Source organism: Equus caballus, chromosome 20, assembly GCF_041296265.1.
Source record: "Equus caballus isolate H_3958 breed thoroughbred chromosome 20, TB-T2T, whole genome shotgun sequence".
NCBI lineage: Eukaryota > Metazoa > Chordata > Mammalia > Perissodactyla > Equidae > Equus > Equus caballus.
In genome coordinates, this window is record NC_091703.1 from 25,442,761 (window position 1) to 25,462,694 (window position 19,934).

General features: G+C 44.5%; 1 protein-coding gene across 3 annotated transcripts; it reads left to right on the forward strand.

Moving 5' to 3' along the window:
* Positions 1-347: 347 nt before the first annotated feature.
* On the forward strand, positions 348-19,415 carry TRIM38 (tripartite motif containing 38). 3 transcript variants are annotated; one of them, XR_011429565.1, is made up of 8 exons: positions 348-784; positions 2,198-2,755; positions 6,783-6,878; positions 13,632-13,862; positions 14,866-14,888; positions 14,985-15,097; positions 16,280-17,868; positions 18,321-19,415. XR_011429565.1 is itself a non-coding variant. In XM_001496514.5 (7 exons), the coding sequence occupies exons 2-7, from the start codon at positions 2,345-2,347 to the stop codon at positions 16,798-16,800; spliced, it is 1,395 nt and encodes a 464-aa protein (XP_001496564.1). In that variant the 5' UTR covers positions 348-784; positions 2,198-2,344; the 3' UTR covers positions 16,801-19,415. The 3 variants fall into 3 exon arrangements, 2 of the variants coding, with proteins under 2 accessions (XP_001496564.1, XP_014589718.1); XM_001496514.5 differs by having other exon boundaries at positions 16,280-19,415; XM_014734232.3 differs by having other exon boundaries at positions 706-948; positions 16,280-19,415.
* The last annotated feature ends 519 nt before the right edge of the window (positions 19,416-19,934 follow it).

Consider the following 19,934-nt stretch of genomic DNA (forward strand, 5'->3'; position numbering starts at 1 on the left):
CTGCAGTTGAGCCACTAAGTATTGACCCCGACCCCACAGGGGGCAGGGCAGAGTGGTGGCCCGCGGGTCTCAGGGGGCAGGGCAGAGTGGTGGCCCGCGGGTCTCCCAGAGCTCCCAGCTGAGGCCACTCACTGCTGGGCCATTGGTAGCTCCTGTTTGCCGTCCTGGGCAGCTAACTCTGACTACTGGTAAGTATTTGAATCCTGCGGAGGGGCATTGAGGATGCAAATGAGACACAGCAACACGGCAGAGCAGAATGGGAGACTGCCTTGAGCAAATTCTGTGGTACCAACGCATCCTACTACTGTCACCACTCCTTTTTTAACCACATCCTTCAGAGCAGTTATAAGAGTGAGCGACCTAAAAATAGCATCCGTCAGAAAGGCTTATGGGTCCCGAGGGAGTTGATGGAAAAAGGAAAAATATCTCAAGTCAGGGTCTGTGAACTCTGTGATTTTAGATACTCTGTGCTGGGGTCACAAAATAGTTTACTGGCTTATTAATTTGCTGCTTCTTTTTGTTGCTGTAAAAGGACATTTTTCTACAGTCTCCCCTCCCTCTCAGGAGGAGTTGAGTGCAAAAGATACGGGTAATTTCACTAGTCTCCTCCTCAAACCCCACGGGGCGGCGTCCCGGAGTAGTTTCACTTTTGAGTTAACTTCTTCACTCGGGTCTCTGAAAGCGGCAGCTACTGCGGAGACTAGCAGCGAACATGTGACTGCCTGCTGTGTGGTGAAGGCAGCAGAAAACGTCTATGCCAACGTTTTCTGGGCGGAGGGATATGGTGAGTGTGTGGTGGTGGGCAGCAAGGCGAGGGGACTGTTTCTTGATCACAGAGCCTGCTGAAATACTGAAAATGCTCAAGACTTGGCTTTGTAGCTCTCACTCCCTGTCTGCTTTCTCTTTCACCCGACTCTGTGCCAGATCTCAGAAGATCCTGGATGTGAGGTGAGTGGAGGCCCAGGACAGGCCTCAGAGATGGGGAGGGCCTTCTCCCCAGGAGCACAGCACTCCTGGCAGAGAGCAGCCTAGTCTATCTCTTGAGAGAAATAAGCCGCCAAGGAATAGAAGTCTTCTGAAGAATTCTCCATGGCTCCAAGAGACTGGGCCTGGTTATTAGAGGGAAGCAGCCTATCCGGTAACTTTAGCTGAATCCTTGTTTTTAATTCTGGTACTGTCAGTTCAAAGGAAAGGTCACCCCCTAAACTTCCTTCCACCTCCGCTCCCCTCCCTGAGTGGGAAGGGGGGAACAGGGCTAGGTTCCTGAAGGAAGCAACTGCAGCAGTGGGTGAAGGCACAGACTCCTTTGCTCCTTCTCACTCCTCTGCTGTCTCTGGTCATCCAGTCCTCACTGGTGGATACCAGGGAGTCCAACACCTGGGATTCCACAGAGCCCCAGCCTTCCCCATCTGCTTCCCACCTCCCCCTCATCCTGGATTCTGCAAACTCCCTGTGTCCCAGTCACCCTGAACTTCTCCTGGGAGATGAATCCTGGTCTGGAGAAGAGACAGTCACCTCCCGAGTTATCCAAGGGCTCTGCTCCTCAGGGCCAACCCCTTAGCTTCTCAGCTCTCTTTCCAGTTCTGTTTCCCTCAGGTCAGGGAGGGCAAAAAGGACAAACTGGTTCTTCTGGCTGTCTTGTTTACTTGCATTATCATCCTCTTTGGGTCTCCACTGAGACATTAACCTGGTGTCTTTTGTTCTTTGTGGAGTGGGGGTAGAGAGAACTGGGGGTGCGGGTTCCAGTAGAGCTGAGTATGATTGTCTCAATAGAATCCTTCACAGACCACCCAATTTCCTAAAAGTTACTACCAGTTACAAAGAAGTAGTTCTGGTACCAATTATTCTTGAAGTTCATTAGAGTAGAATAGAGTGTCACCCTCCCTCACCGAGTTCTCTCTCTTGCTGCAACTTTTTTGAGGAGGCCTGCCCTGCTTCTCTCTCCCTCTTAGCACTTGGTCCAAGGAACTTTCTGCAATGATGGAATGTGCTGTAGCTGGGCTATCATGTGGGCTCTAGCCACCTGGGGCTATTAAGCAATTGAAATGTAGCTAGTGGGACTGAGAAACTGAATTTTTAATTATTTGATTTTACTTAATTTAAATTGAAGTGGCCACATGTGATATTCACCACTATATTTCACAACATAGCTACATTTTATGCATCTTCTAAATTCCAATCCATTTCTTCTCTCTAGAGAGAAGATTTCAAGACCTGTGGAGGCCAGTGGCAGCCAGTGCATTGAACAGAAACTCAGGTGAGGTATATTTCTATCACTGTGGGAAAATTCTGGCTGCTTCATCTCTGCCTCTAGATCCAGTGCTGGAGCTTTTCAGGAAAAGCCATGGCTTCATCCGGAAACGCCAAGAAGATGAGGGAGGAAGCCACTTGCTCCATCTGCCTGAACCTGATGGTTGAGCCCGTGAGCGTCAGCTGTGGACACAGCTACTGCCACTTATGCATAGTACGCTTCATTGAGAACGTACGCCTCTTGCAACCATGGCTGGGGACATTCTCCTGTCCCCAGTGTCGGGCTACATTTCAAATGGCAAGCCTCCGGCCCAACAAGCAGCTGGGAACCCTCATTGAAGCCATCAGGGAGATGGAGCATGAAATGTCATGTGAGGAACACGGAGAGAAGCTCCACCTGTTCTGCGAAGACGAGGGCCAGCTCATCTGCTGGCGCTGTGAACGGACACCACAGCACAAAGGACACACCACAGCTCTTGTTGAAGATGTATGCCAAGGCTACAAGGTGGGTGTTCGGGCCAGGGGCAAACACCCAGTCTCGTGCTGCTTCCCCAGACCTCAGATTACTTAGCCCCAAACCCGAGATTATAATCCTGAAATACAGCTTTCATCATATCGTTCTTCTGAAAAATAGTTTATGATGGGTCCTCACTGAGTCAAGTCCTGGCTCTCCATCCTGACGTTCAATGGGATGGTCAAACTCTTGTCTCTGTCCACTCTTGCTATGATGAACTTCTCCCTGCTCTGGAACAATATGCTCAAACCCACACCTGCATATTTTATGGCTTCACACAGTGTATTTAATTTGAGAAACCACAATGTGCAAGACTATGTGATAGTTTAAAAACAGAGGACAAAGACACACCACCTTGTAGGTATCCTACAGTGTAGTACGGAAGACAAACCAGCAAAAAAGACTGTCTTAGGGTCCCCTGGTTTGGGTGGTAGGGAAGGGCATCAACGGATAGGGAGTGGTATCTGAGGAGCCTTCTCAGAAGTAACTCCTCAAGAGATAAAAAAATTACCCAGGGAGTGCCGAGCTCTGCGCCCAGCCGCCGCACGCCCCGCGCGGCACTTCCTCCGCGTCCTGGCCCGGGAGCCGAGAGCTCGAGCTCCGGTGTGAGCGAGCCCGCCGGGCGCGGGGGGTGCGGCGGAGACCGCAGCCGGCTTCCTGGCGGCGGCCGGGGCAGCGGCTGCGGCGGGATATCCATCTTGCGCGGCAGTTGCTCCCGAGGGGCGGGGGGGGGGGGGGGGGGGGTGAGGGAGGGGGTGCTGGGTGCGGCCGCCCCCTGATCTCAGAGCCGCAGCCGGCGAGGCCCGCAATGGGGGCGGGGACGGGGGATCCCCCTCGGCGGAACCGCTTGTCCCTGTTCCCTCCCAGGCGGGCGGGGCAGAAGCGCAGCCGGAGGCAAGGGACCAATTACCATTTTGATTGCGACACCGAGGGGCCCATCTGGACTGAGGGCTAATTACCCGGCGAACCGTCGGGGCTCCAGCGGGATGTGCCGGGCGCAATCCCTTCACCCAGCGCTCCCCCCCTCCTCCCGGACCATCCCCGCCCCGTCTCTGTTGACCACCTCCCTGTCCCCTCCATTAGTCTCAGCCACCCTGTCGCTCTGTCCCTGTACTGTTGTTCTTCCGCCCCCTCCCTCATTCTTCCACTCTCCCTACCCCGTCATCCTGCCCCGCCCCCTCCTCCCCGCCCGGTCCTCTGTCCCTCCCTCTCCACTTCTTTGCTCAGTTCCCTTCCTCGATCGCCCTTCACTCCTCCCTCCTTTTTCTTTCTCTCCATTAGACCTCTCAGTCCCTCCATCCCCCGGCTCGCCTTCCCAGTCCCTGCCCCTCTCTGTCAACTTCCCCACTCCCCACCGCTCCAGAAATGAACCACATATAGGGGCAGGCCGGGTGGCGCAGCGGTTAAGTTCGCACGTTCCATTTTGGTGACCTGGGGTTCGCTGGTTTGGATCTCGGGTGCGGACATGGCACCGCTTGTCAAGCCATGCTGTGGCAGGCGTCCCACATATAAAGTGGAGGAGGATGGGCACGGATGTTAGCTGAGGGCCAGTCTTCCTCAGCAAAAAGAGGAGGACTGGCAGCAGATGTTAGCTCAGGGCTAATCTTCCTAAAAAAAAATAAAAATAAAAATATAGAAGTATGGAGGGGCCGGCCCGCGGCCTAGTGGTTAAGTTCGCACACTCTGCTGCCGTGGTCCAGAGTTTTGCGGGTTCCGATCCTGGGCTCGGACATGGCACCGCTTGTCAGGACACATTGAGGCAGCGTCCCACATGCCACAACTAGAAGGACCCACAACTAAGATATGCAACTATGTACCAGGGGGGATTTGGGTGAGATAAAGCAAAAAAAAAAAAAAAGGATTGGCAACAGTTGTGAGCTCAGGTGCCAATCTTTAAGAAAAAAAAACTAAACTCATAGCAAAAAATTAAAAAAAAAAAGAAGTATGGAAAAAAACAGGGCATCCAGACAGAGGGGACCACATGTGCAAAGGCACAGGCATGGGACCTTTCCCGACTTGCTGTGACCAGGCCAGGGGCTGTGTGTAGGGAAGGGCAGGTGATGGCGTGGGAAGGGAAGTCAGGGCCCAGAACCTTGGTATCAGCTCAGAGTCTAAATCCCAGCCCAGAGTAGTATTGGCCATTGGGGGATTTTCATCTGCAGAGGCAAGGATCAGGTGGACAGTGAAAAGAGCATTCTCACGCTGATAAAATAAAAGGAATTTGAAGGAGTAACATTCACTTATTCCTGTAAGAAGGGGGGAGGGGGCAATTTCCAGCAAGACTCTGGAAGGGGAGTTGAAGGGTTTGGAACTGATTTGGTCATGGAGGATGAAGCGGAGGGAGAGGTTTTGGGTAACTCCCAAGTTTCTCACTCAAAATCGTGTAAAGGAAGGCTGACCTTTGCTGTGGTGGAATGAAGGAGTGGGCATACTCCGGCTGCCTGAGTCTCTCTCTGCCCTGTCTAGATTTAAAAAAAAATGTCCTCAGTGTCAGGTGTCTTGTTCCCTCCCCTATGAGGCAGAAGTGGTCTTATATTAAGGTTCTGGGTCCTCCATCAGGACATGTCAATACTGACCACAACTCAGCACATGGCAGCTTTTCTTTAAACTCCGTGGAGCAGCTAATTACTGTAATGGGGATATTCCCATTGGAATTACTTTCCCACCAAGTAGTGAGACAAGAAACAGCACAGGGTAATGGTTACTAAGCCTCAGGAGTCAGGCTGCTTGGTTTGAAAATCTTAGTTCTGCCACTTACTGGATGGGTAACTTTGAGCAAGTTATTTAAGTCTTCATGCCTTGGTTTCCCCATCTGTAAATAGGAATAATGGCAGTCCCTTCCCTTCCTGACATGCATGCCTAGGAGGTTGTTATAAACTTTAAGGACATTAATATATGTAAAGCTTAGAATAGTCCTTTGCTCACAGCAAAGGTAGTACAGTCTTTTGCTAACAAGCTTCATAGAGCTCTTTCTTGAGAGGGCTAGAGAATTCATGAATGTTCTTACTGGATTTACAGAGGACAGGAGCCAATTCTTTCAGTATTGACCTCAACTAGCAATTTGCTTTGGCTTAAAATTGCTTTCCATGAAAATATGAGAAACTATTTTGAAAAATAATCTAAGAGCTTAATATGGATACTAAGTCATTTTAGATTGGCCTCATGATACCATTCTTCAAAACATATCAGAACTCCCCTCCTCCATTAACCGTTTCTCCTAACTTCAGCTGGCATCCTGGTCTTACCTTCCTGATTCACCATAATACATACAAAGTTCCATGTGTGCCAAACACTCTGGCATGGATTATGTTTGATTCAGCAAATTGTTTTATAAAATCTTCCCTTAGATGATTATCTTGTTCTATGTGCAATATTTCTCTGGTAAGACTGTAGTGGTGGGTATAGCTCAGGCTCTGGGTCAACAGATGAGGTTGGAATCTCGGCTCACCCACCTATCGGTTTTACCACCTTCGGTAACTTATTTAATCCTTTCCTAAGCCTCGGTTTCTTTTTTTTTTTAAAAAAGATGGAGCATTTTTTTTCAAAGATTGGCAGCTGAGCTAACATCTGTTGCCAATCTTTTGTTTTCTTCTTCTCCCCAAAGCTCCCCAATACATAGTTGTATATTGTAGTTGTGGTCCTTCTGGTTGTGCTATGTGGGATGCCGCCTCAGCATGGCCTGATGAGTGGTGCCATGTCCGCGCCCAGGATCTGAACTGGCGAAACCCTGGGCCGCAGAAGCAGAGTGCGAACTTAACCACTTGGCCATGGGGCTGGTCCCCAAAAGCCTCAGTTTCTACAGCACGGAAATGATGTTAAAAATCTAACTGCTCAGGGTCGCCAAGGGAATCAAATATGTTTGTGCACATACAGCCCTCAGCATGCTTCCCGGCAAAGTGTAAGGACTCAATAAATATACAGTGTTATTCTAATAGTCTTGGAGGCTGGGATTCCCCTTAGGTGCCTAATGAAGAGTTGTCGAATTAAACAGACCTTGTTCACCCAATTTCTCCTTCAGGAAAAGCTCCAGGAAGCTGTGACAAAATTGAGGCAACTGGAAGAGGAATGTATGAATCTGAAGGTGTTCACAGAAAAGCAAATAACCGAATGGAATGTAAGAATTTGAATTTATTGATCTCAAGCTATTTTCCAATAAAATAATTGAAAAAAAAGTCTGAAACCCTGTCAAAGTGGCTCTAGGTAAATAGGCACACCAATTCTGCTTCTCCTGACTGAGGTATCAGGAATCCGAGTCAGTTACTACTGAAAAGTTGAAAGAGTTGGAGATAAATTCTCATAGATGTAGACAACCAGGGTCATAAAAACAAATAATGGTTTCTTCTTTGGGTTTCATTTGGTCTGGTTAGTGAGAATAAACCCTCATTGTGCTTTGCCCAATCATCCCCTATGCCTAAGCTCTGTGATGGAAAATAGCTTGTCTTTTTCTTGCCTAATTGCTCTGGCCAAGACCTCCAGTTTATTTTGAATAGGAGTGGGGAGAGTGGGGACCCTTGTGTTGTTCCTATTCTCAGAGGGATGGGCTTTTAGTCTTTCACCCTTAAGTATGATGTTGGCTGTGCGTTTGTCATTTATGGCCTTTCTTATGTTGAGATACTTTCCTTCTATACCCATTTTATTGAGAGTTTTTATCATAATTGGATGTTGGATGTCGTCAAATGCTTTCTCTGCATCTATCGAGATGATCATGAGGTTTTTCTTCCTCATTATGTTAAAGTAGTGTATCACATTGATTGATTTGTGGGTGTTGAACCATCCCTACATTCCTGTTATAAATTTCACTTGATCATGGTGTATGATCCTTTTAATGTATTGCTGTATTCAATTTGCCAATATTTTGTTGAAGATTTTTGCATCTATCTTCATCAGTAATATTAGCCTGTAATTTTCCTTCTTTGTGCTGTTGTTGCTTGGTTTTGGTATCAGGGTAATGTTGGCCTCATAGAATGAATTAGGAAGCATTCCATATTCTTCAATTTTTTGGAATAGTTTGAGAAGGATAGGTATAAAATCTTCTTTGAATGTTTTGTAGAATTCTCCAGAGAAGCCATCTGGTCCTGGACTTTTGTTTTTTTGGGGAGGTTTTTGATTACTATTTTGGTCTCTTGTGATTGGTCTATTCAGATTCTCTGTTTCTTCTTAATTCAGTTTTGGGAGGTTGTATGAGTCTAAGAATTTATCCATTTCTTCCAGATTGTCCAATTTGTTGGCGTATAGTTTTTCATAGTATTCTCTTATAATCCTTTGTATTTCTGCAGTATCCATTGTAATTTCTCCTCTTTCATTTCTAATTTTACTTATTTGAGACTTCTTTCTTTTTTTCTTAGTGAGTCTAAGGGATTGTTGATTTTATCTTCTCAAAGAACCAGCTCTTAGTTTCATTGATCCTTTATACTGTTTTATTTAGTCTCTATTTCATTTATTTCTGCTCTAATTTTTATTATTTCCCTCCTTCTGCTGACTTTGGGCTTTGTTTGTTCTTCTTTTTCTAGTTATGTTAAGTGTAGTTTAAGGTTACTTACTTGATATTTTTCTTGTTTGTTGGGATGGGCCTGTATTGCTATGAATTTCCCTCTTATAACTGCTTTTGCTATATCCCACAAGATTTGGTATGTTCATTTTCATTTGTCTCCAGGTATTTTCTAAGTTCTCCTTTGATCTTTTCATTGATCCAATGGTTATTCAGTAGCATGTTGTTTAGTCTCCATGTATTTGTGACTTCCCCAGCTTTTCTCTTGTAGTTGATTTCTAATTTCATAGCATTATGGTCTGAAAAGATGCTTCATATGATTTCAGTCTTCTTAAATTTATTGAGGCTTACCTTGTTTCCCAACATTTGGTCTGTCTGAGAATGTCCCACGTGTACTTGAGAAGAATGTGTATTCTGCTGTTTTTGGATAGAATGCTCTCTATATGTCTATTAAGTCCATCTGATCAAGTGTGTCATTTAAATCCACTATTTCCTTGTTGACTTTCTGTTCTGGATGATCTATGCATGGATATAAGTGGGGTATTGAGGTCCCCTACTATTATTATGTTGCTGTTAATTTCCCCCTTTAGGTCTGTTAATAGTTGCTTTATATACATTGGTGCTCCTGTGTTAGGTGCATATATATTTTTGTGTCACGTCCTCTTGGTGGAAAGTCCCTTTTATGATTATATACTGCCCCTCCTGTCTCTCATTGTCTTTTTTATCTTAAAGTCTGCTTTGTCTGAGACAGGAATAGCAACCCTGCTTTCTTTTGTTTGCCATTTTCTTGGAGTATCATCTTCCATCCTTTCACTCTGAGCCTATGTTTGTCTTTAGAGCTGAGATATGTTTCCTGGAGGCAGCATATTTTTGAGTCTTGTTTTCTAATCCATCTCACTACTCTGTGTCTTTTGATTGGAGAATTCAACCCATTTACATTTAGAGAGATTATTGATATATGAAGGCTTAATACTGCCATTTATTTTATCTCTTGTTTTCTGGTTGTTCTGTATTTCCATTGTTTCTCCTCCTTTGTATTTCTGACTGCCATTTCATTTTGCTGGTTTTCTCTGGAGGCTTTCTCAGTTTTCTCTTTTTTAATGAATTGTGGCTCTGCTCTGAATTTTTGTTTAGCTGTTACCATGAGGTTTGTATAAAAGATCTTGTAGATGAGATAGTCCATTGTCTGATAGCCTCTTATCTCCATTAACCTAATCAGGTTCTGTCCCTTTACTTGCCCTTCTGAGTTATTGTTGTCACAAATTATTCTGTTTTGTGTTGTGAGTTTGTGACTAAGTTGAAGTGTTTATAGTTACATTTTTTGTTTGAGGAAGATTAGCTCTGAGCTAACATCTGCCACCAATCCAACTCTCTTTTTTTTGCTGAGGAAGACTGGCCCTGAGCTAACATCCATGCCATCTTCCTCTACTTTATATGTGGGACACTTACCACAGCATGGCTTGCCAAGTGGTGCCATGTGTGGACCTGGTATCCAAACTGGCAAACCCTGGGCACCGAAATCGAACGTGTGAACTTAACTGCTGCACCACTGGGCTGGCCCCTATGGTTACTTTTGATGCTTTCCTCCTCTTTATCTTTTAAGTTATAATTAAGTATTTACTACCCTGTTCTGAAAAAGAGCTACAGTTTTCTGATTATGTTTATCTGTTCATCTCCTTGCTCAAAGCTTTGTAGACCTTTGCCTTATTGTTTCAGGAATAAGGGCATCCTTAGTCATTCCTTGTAGGGGAGGTCTAGTGGCAATGAACTCCCTCAGCTTTTGTTTATCTGGGAAAGCTGTTATTTCTCCATTGTATCTGAAAGATAGTTTTACTGGATAGAGTATTCTTGGCTGAAAATTTTTGTCTTTCAGTGTTTTGAATATATCATTCTATTCTCTCCTAGCCTGTAAATTTTCTGCTGAGAAATCCCCTGAAATCCTAATTGGGGTTCCTTTGTAGGTTATTTTTTTCTGCCTTGCTGCCCTTAATATTTTTTGTTTGTTGTTCACTTTTGCCAGTTTTAGTATTATATGCCTTGGAGAAGGTCTTTTAGCATTGATGTAATTAGGAGTCATATTTGCTTCATGTATTTATAAGTCTGGTTCTTTCCCAGGTTTGGTAAGTTCTCAGCTATTATTTCTTTGAACAAGCTTTCTGCTCCTTTCTCCCTCACTTCTCCCTCTGGAATACCTATAATCCGTACGTTTCTTTTCTTAATTGAGTCAGATATTTCTCAAAGAATTCCTTCGTTTTTTAAAAATCTTAGTTTTCTCTCCTCCTCCACTTGAAGCATTTCTATCCTCTAAATTACTAATTCTTTCCTCCATAATATCAGCTCTACTCTTTAAAGGATTTTAAATTATTTCTTATCTCATTAATTGTGTTCTTCATATCCCGAATTTCTGTTTTTTTTATATATATATAGTTTCAATCTCTTTGGTGAAGTTTTCCTTCTGATCATTAATTTTATTCCTGAGCTCCTCGAACTGTCTTTCTGAGTTTTCTTGTAACTCGCTGGATTTCTTTATGACAGCTATTTTGAAGTCTCTGTCATTTAGATTGTAAATTTCTGTGACTTCAGGGTTGGTTTCTGGAAATTTGTCACTTTCCTTCTGCTCTGAATTGTTGCTGTAGTTTCTGATGCTGTTTGATGAGCTAACCTTTTGCTACTGCATTTGCAGTAGTATTAGGTCACAGATTCCACCTGCTACCACTGAGGGGAAGCAGGAGCTGTATTTCTGATCCCAGCTCATCCACTGGAAGTGGTGCAGGCACAGTGGGAGCTCCCACTGGCTGGGGAGGTGTTCTCACATTGGTGCAGGGCTGCTGCCACCCTGAGGCATGTTCCCACTTGTGGGGCTGCAGCAGTACCATGGGCACTCGCACTGGCCGGAAAAGCATTTGCGTGCATGTGTATATCTGCTGCCTCCTCTTCTTATTGTCATGCCGGCTGCTGTGCTTCATAGCTTGGGCTTCTTTGTGGATCCATGCCTGGGACCACAGTGGCAGTGTGGGCTCTTCCACTGGCCAGGGAAGCATCCAAACACAGGCCCAGGGCTTCTGCCACCCCTCCCCACAGTTGTGCCAAGGTGTGTTCCCACTTTTGAGACTGCAGCAGTACTATGGGCATTCGTGCGGGCTAGGAACGTGTTCAGGTATGTGCACAGGGCTGCTAGGGAGGGTAGAGGAGAGTTTACTTATCTCCACCATTTCCTGAGGAGCCAGTCCATCCACCTTCAGATGTATAGCTATGTCCGTCTCTCAGGCATCCTGTTGTGCTGTGTGGGTATCCTCCACTGGTCAACGAATGTCCATTTATCTGTAGTTCAAAGAGGGAGAGATAAAGGGAACAGCTCACTCTGCCTTATTGCTGACATCACCTTGTATCTGTAGAGGTTTCACTCCAAAGCTAGTTCTAGAGAGGCTTCCTTTAGCTATCCTTTTGTTAGGTTTCAACTTTTAAATACCTCAAAGTACCTTCCTAGTTTGCAGGCCTCAACCTTATTACCTTGGCACATTTACCACAGTGCAGGATGTAGCTCTCAGCCTTATGGGTTCAGAAACTAACCTTTGTGAGCACTAAGAAAACAGAATCACTCCAGGTTGAGATTCGTATTACTCAAGCTCATGAGGCTGATAAAGGAAATCTATTTGGTTTATAAGGAGGATCATAACTGCTGCAAGAACCTACACACTTGCAACAGCCGACTATGGGGTCTCTAAAACTATTTCCATGGCTGACCAGCCTGCCCATAATCATAGATGCATTTCTTTATGGAAATAGTCATGTAATCCATCAGCTTGCAGTCAAATCCCACAGGCCGGTGAGCTATTATGTCTCTTTCAGGGGTCTCTTCCGACCTCTGCCCTGATCCTTTGTGTGCACATATTGAAGTTGAACTCTCCAAGGACATTCTTACTTTCCTCATTTCTGGGATCTTGGGCAATGGAGAGGATCTTGATTATAACTAATATGGATGGAACCCTGTTAATGACCCTTCTTCCACAACATCACAGTCATTGAAACACTACATGAATTGAGAAAGCACAGATGGAAACTGCAATTCTCTATCTCCCAAAATGAAAGCTGAGTCTCTCATAAGATATATTTGGTTTCTGTCAGTCTTATACATAAGGGTGATTAATTGGACCCTGGATTGGTGGATGAATATTTCTGTTAACTGCTATAAAAGCCTGCTACCCAGACCTCCTCCTGCTGAGCATCATGGACTCTCCTCCCAGCCTTGTTGTCTTAAAGACCAGTCTTGGTTATGTTCATTACAAGCTTTTGCTTCAAGAAATCCCTCAGATGCAGAGATACCTTCTTACCTTCCATATAAAAACTCATCTTTATCTTTGTAACTGATAAAGTGAATTCAGCCCTAGTTCCATGATTAAATTATCTAGCACTCCTATCCTTCCTTTCTCCTGCCTCTTAGCTCAAGAAGAAGGAAATGAATCAGGTAACCATAGAGAATCCTGACAGCCTCCCCCACATCTAAGTGCTCTCCTCCCATGCTTGACTCTGCAGCAGGGAACTTCATTCTTCCTGCTCAAATGACTCATGGGAAAATAATGTCACGGTAGCTGAACAAACTTTCTTTTGTGTATGTGTATGTTAAAATACAGATAACATAAAATTTACCATTTTAACCATTTTTTTTCGATGTGATGCTTTTTTTTGGGGGCGGGGAGTGAGGAAGATTGGCCCTGTGCTAACATCTGTTGCCAATCTTCCTCCTTTCTTTTTTCTCTCAAAGCCTCAGTACATAGTTCTATATCTTAGTTGTAAGTCCTTCTAGTTCTTCTGTGTGGGATGCTGCCACGGCATGGCTTGATGAGCGGTGCTAGGTCCACTCCCAGGATCTGAACCAGTGAATGCCAGGCCACTGAAGTGTAGTGTGTGAACTTAAGCACTACGCCACCAGGCTGGTCCCCATTTTAACCATTTTTAAGTGTGCAGTTCAGTGGCATTATATACTTTCACATTGTAGTGCAACTGTCACCACTACCCATCTCCAGAGCTTTTTCGTCATTCCAAACTAAAACTCTGTGCCTATTAAACAATAACTCTCCAGTCCTTCCTCTTCCCAACTCCTAGTAATCACTATTCTACTTACTGTTTCTATGAATTTGACTCTTCTAGGTATCTCATATAAGTGGAATAATACAATCTTTGCCCTTTTGTTTCTGGCTTATTTCACTTAGCATAATATCTTCAAGATTCATCCATGTTGTAGTATGTATCAGAAGTCCATTCCTTTTTAAGGCTGAATTGTATTCTATTGTATCTAGATGCCACATTTTGTTTATCAACTCATCCATCAATGGACATTTGGTTTGTTTCCACCTTTTGATTATACTCTCTTGACCCTAGGAGAAGATAAACATTCAGAGACAAAAAATCCAGTCTGAATTTAAGAATCTCCAGAGCTTCCTGCATGAGGAGGAGAAATGTTACCTATGGAGGCTGGAGAAAGAAAAAGAGCAGATTCTGAGGAGACTGAGGGACAATGAGGCCAATCTGGGACGGAAAAGCCATGAACTTGAGAGCCACATCCTGGAACTAGAGGCAAAATGTCAGGGCTCAGCCCAGAATTTGCTGCAGGTGAGGCTCTGCACTTGGAAGAAGGAAAGAAAGTGTCTGTCTATTCCTGAGCTATTAAGAGCAGACTAGTGAGGAAGGATGGGAAAATTGGCAAGGCCTGCCTTCTCCACCCATAAATGGCACATTAATGTGGGGAATTTAAAGTAATGTTTCTTTTAGATACACATCAATATCTGCAGGGTTGCCTCCACTAGTCTATAGGGTGCCTTTATGCTACTCAGAAAAATATACTCCCTCTGGGTGGCCACAATGAGTTCCTTGGCCAATCAAAACCATGGGTAACTTTTACTACCATTTGTCCCTGGTCCATGTGCACAGAACCCTGACTGTCAAACTGTCTCTTGAAATACTCCTCCAGATGACTGGTGGGTGATAAGGTGGGGCAGCTACAATGAGTGATAACCTTACCCTTGATTTGCTTATAGAGCCCTTGCTCCAGAGCTCTTATGGGGCCTCCTTTCAAGGCCTGGAGCTATTTCTTCTAGTTCCCACTAATAGAACTGGAGGTTAAACTGTAAGGTTAAGAATGCAGCATGGCTGCTCCACCACGATATGATGCCTGCTGCCTACCTTAGTGGCCCAGAGTCAGGGGCCATGCGTGGATTCACCACTAAGGACCTTTGTGATAAGTAATCTCTAGTATGGGCTCATGCTGAAGGAAATTAGGTCACTGAAAGCCAATCTTGTCAGAGGGAGCATGGGCAAAGCTCCTGGCCCTCTTCCCCAAGCAGCCCACAGGCTGGTACAATAGCGGACACTACAGCTCCCCACAGGCCTCAGCAAGGAAGATAACAGACTCAGAGGTTGATAAACATCCTACCATGCTGACTATCCCAAAGGGCTGGGATGAGAATCGTTCTGTCTGTGCATCCATCAATATCTAAGGCTGGGGTCACTCTCTTTACATCTTTGGAAGGAGCATTTATAGAGAACAGCCCCATATGCCAAACCCCCTGAAATACTGATGGTCCCACACTCACTTTTTGTCTTTGTTTCTCTGTAGGATGTGAAAGACACTTTGAGCAGGTAAGTCCTGTGTGAATGCAGGAGGCAAGAGGTATGGGTGTATAGAGCTGACTGGAATGACCCACTGAAGAAGTCTCTGGCCTCTGGTTATTCTAGGAGTTGGGCTGTGAAGCTGGAAACACCAGAGGCCCTCTCTATGGAGGTTCATACTGTGTGCCATGTTTCTGAGCTTTACTTTGATGTGAAGAAAATGTTAAGGCGCTATCAAGGTATGTGATACCCAGTGTGGTTATCTGTGCAGACCCTTCAAATTTCTGTTCTCCTATTTATTAGCTGTGTCACCCCAGGCAAATAACCTCCTCAGTTTCCCCAGCTGAAAAATAAAAATATTAACAGTTCTTACCTCATTGGATTGTCATGAAAAATAAATGCATCAACATGTGTAAAATGCTTAGGAAGTGTCTGGGACATAATGTTTCTTGTTAATATTTAGTCAACTCTCAAAGCAATGCAGGAAAGGTAGGTGAGTATTATGGACTGTGGTACAAATAGTTTTAGAGCCTTGGCCCAGATATTACAGATGGTCAATGTTAGAACCATATGAAAACCAAATTTTACCAATTCCAAAGCCTGAGCTTCCTGCTCTCTTGATTCTCTTAATCAGTGCTTGCTGTAGTTCCACAGTCTCTTATCCACAATTATAAAATTAAAAAAGCTCTGAAAACTGAAATGTTTTCATGATTTGTTTGGCTGCAAAATTGGACCTAATTTGAATGATTTGGTGATTATATTAATTATCTATGGCTGCAAACAAATTTAGGGGCTTAAAAGCAACACTTTTGTCACAGGTTTTGTGGGTCAGAAATCTGGGCACAGCTTAGCTGGGTCCTCTTCTTAGGGTCTCACAAAGCCACCGTTAAGGTATTGGCCAGGCTGTGTTGTCATCTGGAGGCTAGGTTGGGTAAGAATCCACTTCTAAGCTCACTCTGGTTGTTGGCAGAATTCATTTCTTTATGGTTATAGGACTTAGGGCACTGGCTTCTTGCTAACTATTGGCTGGGGGCTGCCTTCAGCTTCTAGAAGCCACCCCTCAGCTCTGTGCACATAGGCCTCCCAATATGGCCAATTATTTCTTTAAAGTGAGTTCAGGAGAGAGTCTCTAGAACAAGTCTGTTAGCAAGATGGAGTCTTATAGAATGAAATATATTATAGGAGTCACAGCCCTTCATTTTTGTCCTATTCTATTGTCAGTAACATATATATAAATATATATGTATATACACCATATACCAGGAATTTTACCAAGCACTAAGCATACGTAGGCTCAGAGAATGACTCACCTAAGCTCACACAGCTAGTAAGAAATAATGCTTGCGTTTGAACACAGGCTGGTTTTATTTAAAACAAACTGTGTTCCCAGCACCAAAAAATGTGTGTTTGTTTTTTTTCAGTCAGTGTGACTCTGGATCCAGATACAGCTCATCATGAACTAATTCTGTCTGAGGATCGGAGACAAGTGACTCGTGGATGCCCCCAGGAGAAGCTTGACACTTCCAGGAGATTTACTGCCTTGCCCTGTATCCTGGGCTGCGAGGGCTTCACCTCAGGAAAACATTACTTTGAAGTGGATGTGGGAGAAGGAACTGGGTGGGATTTAGGACTTTGTATGGAAAACGTGCAGAGGGACATTGGCATGATGCGGACGCCTCAGTCTGGATTCTGGGCCATCAGGCTGTGCAAAAAGAAAGGCTATGTTGCTCTTACCTCTCCCCTAACTTCCCTTCATCTGAAAGAGCAGCCTCTGGTGGTGGGGGTTTTTCTGGACTATGAGGCCGGAGTTGTATCCTTTTACAACATAACTACTGGCTCCCACATCTTCACCTTCCCAGGGACCTCCTTCTCTGATACTCTCCGGCCCTATTTCCAGGTTTATCAATATTCTCCTTTGTTCCTGCCTTCCCCGAATGAGTAAGGGAAGGAGCAGTCTTCTGTTTGGTTTAACATGGAGAATATAATGTAAATCCCCTGTGGGCAGAAATTTGGTCTGTTTTCTTCATTGTTATTTCCCTGTACCTAGAATAGTGCTAGGCTTTTAGTGGATACTTAATAAAACTGCTTTGAATTAATGGATATAAAGACTGTAAAAATACCACAAATGGTCAGCTTGAGCTGGAGGAAAGCAAGATAACAGCAGTGATCATACATTGCGCTGTCCATCCCTCTTCAGTGGATTCAGAACTATGATTTGCAAGAGTCCTTGGGTGATCAGAAGAGTGACCCAGAGATCGGGAGGTCTGAGTTCTCCCAGTTTGATGCCATTGAACTCATGGGTGGGGGATGAGGGAAAGCTGCGATTGTCTCTGCCAAATGCAGGAAAGAGCAGGAGAATCAAAATAGCAGTGACTCTTTTAACCACTGGCATGTTGATTAATAATCTGAGCCGCAACTGACATAGTAAGTGCATATGGCAACCAGACCTAGTGAGCTCTGCCTGGGCAGTAACCAAAAAAAGTGTGAGAGAAGAGTTAAAAGTGGCTTACAGTGAGATGCTTCAAATAGGGAGGAGACTAAGAGTAAAAATGAATTTTAATGGGAGACTCAGTACTGGAAAAGAAGTTGGTATTTTCAGTACTGGAGTCAGCCATCTTGAAATAGTTTAACATCTCAGTAAATAGTTGTTGCTGGCATGATTGTTGGCAGTCTTTATTATGATTCAAAGATGATCAAATAGGCCTTAAGTATACATGGATTTATTTTGGAAAGGACATTCCATGTAAAACCTAAGTTATTATAGCTGAGTTGGCTAATGACAGGACCGTGGTGAAGTCAGCTGAAACACAGACAACATTAATGCTGACCAAAAAATGTCACCAAATTGCTAGATGTTATGATAATTTATAGTTGATATAAAAATTGACGTTTGTTGATGTTAAAGTCTTCTGAGATTATCTTTCTAGGAACAGGGGAAATAGAAGAGTTGTTTTTGGATATTGGAGGCATGGTTGGGCCTCCTCTCCACCCAGAGGAAGACACAGAAGAGGTGAGACTATCACCCACTCTCCCCAGCATTGTAAGCTCTCCTAGTCATGCTGATAGAGGCTAAATGTAATTGGAAAGTAAAGGGTAGCAGAATATATTACCCCAAAATATGCCACTTTGGCATAAGAAAGATTTTGAACTGAAGGCAATAGAGAAAAACAGAAACAAGAAGAGCTCTCTGCCTCCCGCTATTTACCTTAAAGCAGGACATAAATTTGTAAAGTTATTCCCCCACCCCTCTCTACCAGAAAGGACAGAAGTTAATCACGAGAGACAACTCTAGATCCTTATCAGCCCAGAGACTGCACTAGAATAATCTACATAACAAATCTTGCTAATATAGCCCTTATCTACCACTACTTTCCCCATATATTTGCCTTCCCACAATTTGCTGCCTTGAAAGTCATTTTCCTTTGTCTTGTCACTTCTCTAAAAATCTGTTCTTTTGTTAAGATGCTACAGAAGCCCAAGTTCTAACCACCGCTTCAAGTGACTCATCTCTGAGTGCTCCCACGTGTATGCATGATGCACATGTGTCTAGGAAAAACTCCCTGTTTCTCCGTTACTCTCTCACTGCTGTTACTGAAACCAAAGTGGATTCCCTCCTGGCAAGTTAAATCAGACTCTCCACCAGAAGTACTTGTCTTACAAAGTAAAGTATATTTGGAGCAAATAGGAGACAATGAAGAATCATTTCCAGAGTCATGGTGTCCCCAAACAATGGGAAGCAGGGACACTTATTTCGGATGGGGAATGAATATTCAAAAGGGGCATAGCGCTTATGGTAAGGCTTGGTCTGGTTCAGGGTGATTGGTGATTGTGATGAGGATTTTTAGGCTGCTTAATTTTAAAACAGTTTATGATGAGGATTTTTAGGCTGGTTAATTTTAAAACCACAGATGAGAATCAGGCTCCGAGGAGTGGAATTTGCTTGCCCTTTGATCAGAGACAATTGCATTTGTGAAGGAAATCTCCATGCCTCCCTCTCTGCGCCAGGAGGAAGGGAGGATGGCCTTATCTCTGGAAACTCTTAATGGGGAAGGCAAGAACTTAAGTCGTTTACTGTCTGGCAGCCTCATGTAACTGACCCCCCACCCCAAAATCCTCCTTTGTCTTTAGTTGAAGATAATATTTGAGCGGTGACTTCTGCCATTTACTCAATCCGGTTTGATTCTTATCTAAAAGTTGTGGGACCGCCCAATGGCCAGAGCCTACCGGCACTGGTACCATTTTAACTTTTTTTCCTTTGTCTTGTAAAGAGATGACTCACATACCCATGCCTTAAATTTAGCCCTAACCCTCAACTCGGAGCAGCAGCAGGAGCTCTGACTGCCCGTGGGTCCTGTCCCCACACACCAGCTCTGCCTGCCCATGGGTCCTGTCCCCATGCCAGAGGGGGTAGCAGCAGCGGCTCTGCCTGCCCATGGGCTCTGTCCCCATGCCAGCGGGGGCAGCAGAAGCGGCGGCAGCAGAAGCTCTGACTGCCCATGGGTCCTGTCCCCATGCTATACTATACTATTCTCTAAATAAAAGAGCACTACTGCCAGATCTTGAGAGTCTAAGAAATCTTTCTTTCGACTCCTCGGCTCACCGACCCGCATCATTTCCATCTCCTTAACATAACAAAAGGAAAAGGAACAATTTGAAAAACAGTTTAAATATCCAAACCCACCCTTGAGTTCTTTGCAGTAACTAGTCAGTGACACTACTACCCCACTAACAACACTTCAGGATGCTTCTGACACTAGGTGTGGGCTTTTTTTCCCCACACCAACTGGGTGTCCTACAATTCAATTCGATCCTGACACTAACTGGAGATAGAACAGACCCCACAGGTTAAGGGCTCAGTCTCACAAGACTATCCCTATCCACCCCTACCGCAGACACAAGTCCAGGTCATCACCTGTGCTTCTGACTGGCTATAAATTGGAGGTCCCATGACCCCCCCTTCAGGTTTGATCATTTTCTGGAACTGTTTACATTTTCTGGAACTCAGGGAAATGCTTTGTTTACTGGTTTATTATACAATAAAGGATTTGGTAAAGGATACAGATGAACAACCAGATG

What these genes read in the sequence shown, in the direction of transcription:
- TRIM38 (XM_001496514.5), top strand. Translation starts at nt 2,345, where the DNA reads ATGGCTTCATCCGGAAACGCCAAGAAGATGAGGGAGGAAGCCACTTGC. An exon ending in ATGTATGCCAAGGCTACAAG is followed by an intron (nt 2,756 to 6,782) that starts GTGGGTGTTCGG and finishes TTTCTCCTTCAG; the next exon opens with GAAAAGCTCCAGGAAGCTGT. An exon ending in AATGTTAAGGCGCTATCAAG is followed by an intron (nt 15,098 to 16,279) that starts GTATGTGATACC and finishes GTTTTTTTTCAG; the next exon opens with TCAGTGTGACTCTGGATCCA.